The sequence below is a fragment of the Gouania willdenowi genome, chromosome 9 (assembly GCF_900634775.1).
Source record: "Gouania willdenowi chromosome 9, fGouWil2.1, whole genome shotgun sequence".
In the NCBI taxonomy this organism is placed as follows: domain Eukaryota; kingdom Metazoa; phylum Chordata; class Actinopteri; order Blenniiformes; family Gobiesocidae; genus Gouania; species Gouania willdenowi.
The window spans coordinates 15601829-15610420 of NC_041052.1; the positions used below are offsets into that span (position 1 = coordinate 15601829).

Sequence of the window (8592 nt, forward strand, 5' to 3'; positions counted from 1 at the left end):
GTTTTCTTTGTGGGTCCAAAGGTGATGCTAACATCTGCCCTCCATGTGACAACGAAATGAAAACCGAAGCCATGCTGGAACACATGTGCGCCAGCGAGTTTGGTAAGCCCACGCAAAACAACACAACATCCTAAGATAACACCAGAAATACACAATCAACGTTTAGAAAAATGACACATCTATGGTGACCCTGAGGAAGGCTTTATGTTTACCTGTTTCCCTTCAAAACGTTGTACCTTGTTTGAATATCCCCTCTTTAGTGTTCCATAAATATTGTCCTGTGACAGGACTCAAACAGAAGAATAGCAGAAGGATAGGACAAGACCCAAATCAGGGTGAGGGGTTAGGGTTCAGTTCTGGTGTGTGGGTGGGCATATTCCTGCTTCAGCACAGCACGGCATGGATACCCAGTGTGGGGGCGCCTTTAGAAAATAGAGTCGAGTTCTCAAAAGTGCAGTACGCCTAAAAACATTAATTCAAAGTTAAAATCAAGTTATTTTGAGGGGTTTTGTTTGACTTTAACTTTGTGTTGAATTTGATTTTAAATGGCTCTAATCTGGTTCTGGAAGTCCTGAAATCAAAACAACACTGGAAATAGAATATCTGAAACACATTCTTGCCGTTATGAAAACTTCCTGGAATAAGACACATGCAGGATTAAAAAAAGGCTTGCTTCAGAATGAGTTCTAGGTGCCATGGTGAACAAACACTGAATCTGAACTCTCAGTGGAAACAGACGTTTGTTCTTGTTTTCCGCAAACGTTTAGAGTTACTTTTGTTTTAGGGTGAATCAACTCCGTGTTTATGCTGCGATGATACTTGTGTTTTTCTCTTCTGCCAAGAGGAATAGAGGGGACAAGTTATTGGCTCGTTTCATCTCAGATGAAGACAGATGTTTTGCTGGATTGTCATAATTCCCACAACTGGCTGACGTGAGGATACACAGACAGATTTAGTGCCGGGCTCGGGAAGAGCCACTTCTGACCCCATGAAGGACTGACTCCTCGTGGAATTGAGTAAACCAAGTCGATATGAAATGATTGCAAAGTAACTAACTCATCCAGGGCTTGACACAAGACAGAATCTTTGTCAATGATGGGCCTGAAGTCTGCTTTATACTTGTTTTTAGCAATCAGACGGAATGAAGTTTGGATGTGAGAAGAAAGGCGCAACTATAAATATGTCATGCTGCAGCTGAAGTCGAAATGATTTACTGTCCTGTCTTGTAGCAGAAGAAAATATGCAGACGGAAAGATCCCAATGTCTAATCATGATGTGTTTTAATCCTCCAATAACAAGTTAATATCTTACGCCTGGTCTTCAAGTTTGGACTTGACAAAAAGTGGACGTGCTTTAAAACCAGAGTTTGCTGAAAATTTAGTTTGTTTTGTTGAGAAGAGACCACAGATAGGGATATGACAGATGGACTTGTGGGTCTCTTTGATGCAATACTGGAATGGAAAACCAAAAAAAGGCTCGGGACATAAATCACTGAAGTCATTATTAATCTGCATTAACCACATTGCATTTAAAGTCTTCGGCCTGGCACTAAATTAGTATTTTTGTCTTCGGAATAATCTTGTTTCTAAAAGTTTGTCTGCTCCGAGTTAAGATGAAAGACAAAAATGACGGCAAAGCTTTCCTTATTCCCGTAATAACAGTGTTTCTGTAGCTTCACACCCTGGATAATTGCTTTACAACAATTTCGCTGCAGTGTTTGATTTTTCCATTCAGAGTGAGGCCAATTTTTTACTTCAGGTTGTTGGATAAGGAGAACTTTTGGCACACAAGGGCATATTTTGTTAAGGTGTATGTGCTCCTTAACTAATGCATCCAAGTTATTGTAACCAGTAACATGTTTTCTCCCCATTTTCTGTGAATCATCCCAAATAACACACTGTGAACTAGGCTGGTAACAGATTTACAACTGAACCTTCTCAACACTTTGTTTCATCTCCCTCCTAAAGGTATTACGGTACCTCTTTGTCCCAAAATTCTCCTGCTCCCCTTCAATTAAATCCCTCCTCAGCACCGAATGGCTCACTTTGTTGTCTTTGCCAAATTACTCCTTTCTATCGCCGACGCGATAAACAACAGAGCAGCAGTGCACTGGAAGATGGATCGCTACAGCCTATTGGGTGGTTTGGGTTTTAGCATTGAGCAGGGAGCGCTACACTCTGGCCTGATGGTTTTTTGACACCCGACCGACACACAGGCCTGTGTCTGCATCCTTAAACTAAACAGAGGATATGAGGTCAGTGGTCATGGACCTGCCCCGAAACGGAAATATTACCTCAAGCAAGGTTTTTAATATGCAGCATTGTTAATGAAACATGTATACAGTACATCCAACCTACTTTTCCTCAACATCAAATTATACATCTTCAAAGTAAGATCCCCAATGTTAAACAGCATATGTATCTATATTTATTGGTAGGATGCAGAGGTCTTTACTGAAATCTCCAGTATAATTGAAGAAAATCTGAGGCATTTTAAATAAGGTCGTCTCACCTCTGACGGTATGTAGGATTACCTTTCCTAAGTTAATTTTTTTAAACTATTGTAGGGATCAAAACAGCAAAGGACTAACCACAAACTTGACAAACTCACAGTTATTAGAAGCTGGTGGTTTGAATTACTAACTAACTGAAGACCTCTAACCGGAAACTAGTGGGTAAACGAATAATTTAACAAGCATTCGGTGACCACACACTCCTAAAAAATGGCAAGTAATGAGCTGGACTCACCTGTGGTGTGGAGCAGGGGGGTCCAACAGAAAAAGACATGGGCAAAGTAAATCATGCATTTCCTGATATACTGTATATACAATATATGTTTCTGCTCATTTGCCCTTGTCTATGTCTGTTCTACATTTGATATAGACAAGGGCAAACTAAAACTGATGGGTACTAACATAATAAACAAAATCAACTAAAACTTATGGAGAGATGATAGTCCATTTCAGAGCAAAAGACTCAAACACATTGACCCAGAACTAGATTATTAGAAACATATTCAAGCTAAACATTATTCAATAAAATAAGAAGCCATAGAAGGAACAGAGTTAAATGAACTGAAAGCATAAATGATAATATAATATACCAAACCAAAATTTTACTTCACTCTAACATATATAAGCTTTCATACATATTTGATTGAGCATATCTTTTGTCATGTTGATGCATTCATTTTATCTTCTTTTTCTTTATTGATGCTGCATGAATTTCCGCCATGAATTCTAAGCTGGAGCTGCTGTTGAGTGTGATGTTATGTGCAATACCGACCCCTCCTTATGTTCTCAGCATGCTATGTACCAGGCTTCTCAGGCTAGCTGTGATATATCTTGCAAGAATAACTGGTGTTTGAAAGTGGACACAGTTAGAGGTGAACCCTGAGATCAGCCACAGTTTCTCTGTGATTATCTGACCACCAGACACATGTGAAGACTTTTGAATCTCTTTTCGCAATACAAAAAGAGTAAAGCGTGATATAGAATATGTTCATGCTAAAGGCGATTAAAGGCTAAAACAACACGAGGTGCAGGGAAAGTTCAGGGCATCAAAGGATTATCCAGAATAGGGGATTTATCCTGATCCTTTCACGGGTGGCTCAGAACTTCTCCTTTATGACTCTCTAATTATCAGAGTTGCTAGTTATTGATAAGCCCCCTTGCTGTGGTTATTTGTCAGAAGATATTAGTCTAAATCTGTACCATGTGCACACTAATACATGCAAGAAAAACGGCAGATCGCTGGCTGCAGTTTAGCGATCTGCCGTTTTTCAAAATGTCAGGAGTTAATGTCAAAGTTGGTTAATCAGAAATGTGATTAAAGTAGGATTTTGTGTTCTTCTTTTCAAGTAAAATTTTTAAGAGTTTAAAAAAAAAAACTCAGGATGAGGGATTTACTTTAAGCACAATTCTTAGATGTTTTTCTCTTGAGCACACATCAGTGAGTGCCCATGAACATTGATCGAACTGTAATTCGTGACGGCGTATTGAGATTTAGACCACAAAGAAGTGACTTTATGTTTAAGGAGGAAACAGCAAGATTAGAGAATAAAAGATCAGGAAGATCAGGAACTTTCTTAGAGTCAGTATGGGATTCAAGGAGTGATGAAATAACCTAAAAGAAAATATTTGTCCTGTTAGAATAATCAACCACTTGTCTAATGTTTACCCCATGTTTACTGGTCACATCCTGAACCTACCTACTTAAACTTTCTCAAAACCTTACACATGCCCATTTTCCAGATTCTAACAAACGGAAGATTTACATTTTATTGCATATGGGATAGAACAAGACCAGTGTTGTGTGAATGCATAAAAAATATAAACTGATTACTGTATTTATATAATACAAAACAGTCTTTGAAGAAGACATTTTTCTTCCATACCTCCTCCTGTTGATTTCAGGGTTGCTTTGTACTGGAGCCAATATAGGTTTGAGTCAACTACTGACATTTCCTGAGTATGAGTTGTGATTATTATTTTTCCAATCAATACTGAGGGTGCAGACTTAAGCAATGATAAGGCAAAATGTTTTTTTTTTTTTTTCTACCGGCAGTGCTCTCTAGCAACTAAGAATTAGCTGTTTGCCATTTCGAATATTGTAAGAATATAGACTATTTTAAATGATTGGTTTGTGCTTCTACCACTCAAACATTGAGATGGTCAACTTAGTCAGTTAGGTCTCCCCTGTGCCTCATCTAAACCTTGACAAAAAATTAAAAAAAATAAGCCAGGTAAAACACATTTGTGGGTTTTTGCTCTTGAAAACCATGAATTTCTTAGAACCAGACCCTTATCATTTCGACCAGTTTCTCTCAAATGGGGGTACGTGTACCCCTAGGGATATGCGATGGCACTACAGGGGGTACTTTTTAAATTTTTAATTAAACATTATAATACTAAATATTGCCAGCAACTCACAAAACGACAACAAAAACACACAAAATTAGAGAAAAATATACAAAATAATAAAAACAGACAAACAAGAACAAACTACACAAAATCATACCAAAAACACACACACTAAGAGAGAAAAAATAATTACTATTACCAGCAACACACAAAATGACAACAAAGACACAAAACAAATGAGAGCCACATACATAAGATCATTACAAAATACATAAAAAGAACAGAGAAACAATCAAATGACACTAAAAACACACACACACACACACACACACACACACACACACACACACACACACACACACACACACACACACACACACACACACACACACACACACACACACACACACACACACACACACACACACACACACACACACAGAATGATTTAAATACCAACAAGACACAAAAACACACAAAATAAGAGAAAAATATACAGAAAAATAAAAAGAACAGACAAACATAATTGCACCAAAAACACACAGTATGATAATAGAAATGATCTTAATTAGAACATGAACTGAAAATGCAAGGGCCAGTCTTGGTCCCATATCAGGAGGGAAATGATCGTAAATGTAAGAAACTTGAGAAATAAATCTATTCAGGAGGCATTAAATACTGTTTGATTTCACTTATTTACAAAATAAGATTCTTTAAAATGTGTGTTATCACTCATTCATTCCATCATTATGCTCTATAGTTGTTTTTCACAGAATTATGAGCAAAATGTTCTAGCCGGACAAAAGGAGTACTTGGATTCAAAAGTAAGAGAAAGTGGGTACTAGAGCCAATAAAAGTTTGACAACCACTGATTTAGAGAAGCTCTTTTATCACTGAAGTGATCACTAACTTGTATTTACTCATCATATGTTTCTATTACACAGCCATGAAAGGCATCATTGTGGCTAGATTAAAAAGAAACTTTGGACATGCACTCCTGTGATTGTATTTCCTGTTTATACACTTACAGCATTCAAGGCCAAGATCAAGGAAGTGAAGCGAGAAAACACTGACCGCAAGGTTGTCCTTCAGAAGAGGAAGAAGATGCTCAAACCAGGCAACCTGAAGAAGAAGGACATGAAGAAGATGGTGTTGCTCTTGAAGAACGGTGCGGACTGTCCCTGCCAGCAGCTGGACAACCTCACAAACCAGTATCTAATCATGGGCCGCAAGGTGGAAAAGCATTACCTCCTCACGGGCATCCACAAATGGGACAAGTCCAGCAAGGAGTTCAAAAAGGCCATCAAGAAACTGAAGAGTCACAAATGTCCGGCGTTCGAGAATGTCTTCAAATAATACGATCTGCACTCCAATCATTCCCGTTCACATCCTGACTCTAAACAAGAACTTGCACAAGCATTTCCACACTTTTGCTTCTTTACGGCCCTGTTTATATATCTATCTATCTTTGTACATTTACAAATACACTTTGGATTGTCTCTTGGTAAGTAGTAGTAGAGAGTGACAAACTTTAAAGAGTGTGGCTTCCCTAGGTTCATTAGTTAGTTATTGTTTTCAAAAAATGTGATAAATCCTTCTTCATGCTGTCTGTACATACATTACTGTGTCACACTTTGTGTAATTGTACAGGCCAATTCATTAGTTAAGTAGTTGTGAACTACACTTAGCGCATTCATTGTTATGTGTAGGTTTAAACAGTCTCTGTTTAACGCAAAGCTGCGGCTAGCAAACTGCTAGCAATACCTAGCCATGCCATGTCCAAAAGAAACTCCTCATTTTAAAACCTTTAATTTGTTGGTTTATGAATGAATAATAATAATAAACATGCTAATTAGGGAGATTTTTCTGCACCGTCAAGCTTTACCAGACATGGTACACTTTCTTATGCAGCCTAGCCATCACAATTATGTAGCCCTTGTCATGCTCAATGAAAACTTCACAGTTATCCCTTTCCCCATTTACTAAGACTTTAAATTCATCTTGCATTCTGCGTTCATAAAAAATGAGGTATTATGTTGTTTGCCTCACCTGTCACATTTCATACTGTGCGCTTGCTTTTCTGCCAAACAAAATATTGAACCTGCTTTTCTTGGCACGGAAGCTAGCAAACACATTTGCCTAGCTTTGAGTGATACAAGGTGGCAACAGCGAGCAAGGCTTCATCCAAACACAAACAGCAATTCATTTTTTTTCCTCGTTATTATCCATTTCGCCAGGATATGATGTATGTTGGTCATGTTTTTCCAAAAAGTGCCTTCTAGTTTAAGAAATTGTACAATATTCTATTGTTGTGTTACTGTGAGCTACATTTATGGCGAGCAAAGCGACAGCCAGTCTAGCATTTGCAACAAACGAGAATGAGAATAAAGTCGTCCAGTTTGAAAAAAAAAAATGCAAACTTATCTAAACGGCATATTTGGGTTTTTTGAGCCACACGTTGGCTTACGAGTGGATATTCTTTGCTCAAACTGGACTTTGCAAACAAAAACAATCTACCCTTTTGATGTCTTAATGTTGTCATCATTAGACACCACTCAATAACATTTCCTGATTTTTCTTTGCTTTTCTACAAAGCCACATACAGTCAGCAGTATCCATTATTCAGCAGTAATTAAATATCTTATATCCATAAAAGAATGAAAAAAACTGTTTTGGAGCTGATCAGCACCATTTTGTTTCAGATTTGATTGTCAGCGGTATATGCCTTCCTATTACATGTACATAAAAAAATCACATAAATATAAACATTTCTCTCTTCATTATTTGGTTTCACTTTACTCTTTAAATGACAGGCTTGATGGTTTTGATCATTGTTAGTGATTATATAAAGGTTAAGGTTATTTGATGAATTAGAGATCTGGTGATAGTGCCCGATGGCAGCTGGAGATAGGCACCAGCAGACACCCGAAACCCTGAAAAGGAGCAAGTGGGTTAGAAAATGGATGGATGAAGATGTGGTGAACCTTTGGTGACAAGGATTTCAGCCCTGAACAGGGTGTTGCTGGTCTGGAATGCTCCGTGTTTGGAGGGGGACACACCAAGGATTGACCATCAGCATTTCTGATATGTTCGCATTTACCTGTTCTAGACAAGACAAAATGTCTGTCCACTCCTTGTCCTGGGAGGGGGTGGGAGCAGCGTCTCGGAACTGATCAGCTGTGTGCCGCGGTGTGTGTTACAATGAAACTCTGACAAACGTCAGACTGATGCTCAATTATTTTAACACTGTGTACAACTTCAAGCCACAGTTTGATCCACTACAAGAGTAAATAACGAGTGAAACATTGATGACAGATGATGATGATGATGACGACTAATGCGCGCTGATCATTTCTGAATACAGGAATGTAAGAAGTTAATAAAATCAGGCGTTCCACACAAACAAACAAGGCAGTGGCTATCTGTACGGTTGCCGTATAAAAATACCGACATTCTATCTGTACGCAGCGCCCCTATTTGGCCAGTTTAGATCACGTGATAGGTCAGTCATTGGTCAGTTTAGGTCGTGTGACTAATCCTTACCCCAACTCTAACCCTAACCCTCAAAATTGTTGCGTTAGTGGGTTATAACCTAAACCTAATCCTACACCTAATCCTAAAATGCTATGTACATGTACTTTGGTAATGACTAATACTTTTGGTATGAAGGGAAAAGAGATATTTTAACTGTGGCTCAGACAGAAAAATGTGTCCAATCCTCACACTGCAGT

The 8592-nt window shown here is 38.3% G+C and overlaps 1 protein-coding gene across 1 annotated transcript in view; it reads left to right on the top strand.

The window, feature by feature from the left end:
* The window catches only part of sfrp1a (secreted frizzled-related protein 1a), a 7535-nt gene extending 227 nt beyond the window's left edge, over window positions 1-7308 (top strand). Inside the window, exons 2-3 of the mRNA XM_028456942.1 lie at window positions 22-102; window positions 5892-7308. Coding sequence (XP_028312743.1) covers window positions 22-102; window positions 5892-6217 — 407 coding nt within the window. The 3' untranslated portion in view covers window positions 6218-7308. The remainder of the gene's footprint in view (window positions 1-21; window positions 103-5891) is intronic.
* Window positions 7309-8592: the final 1284 nt, after the last annotated feature.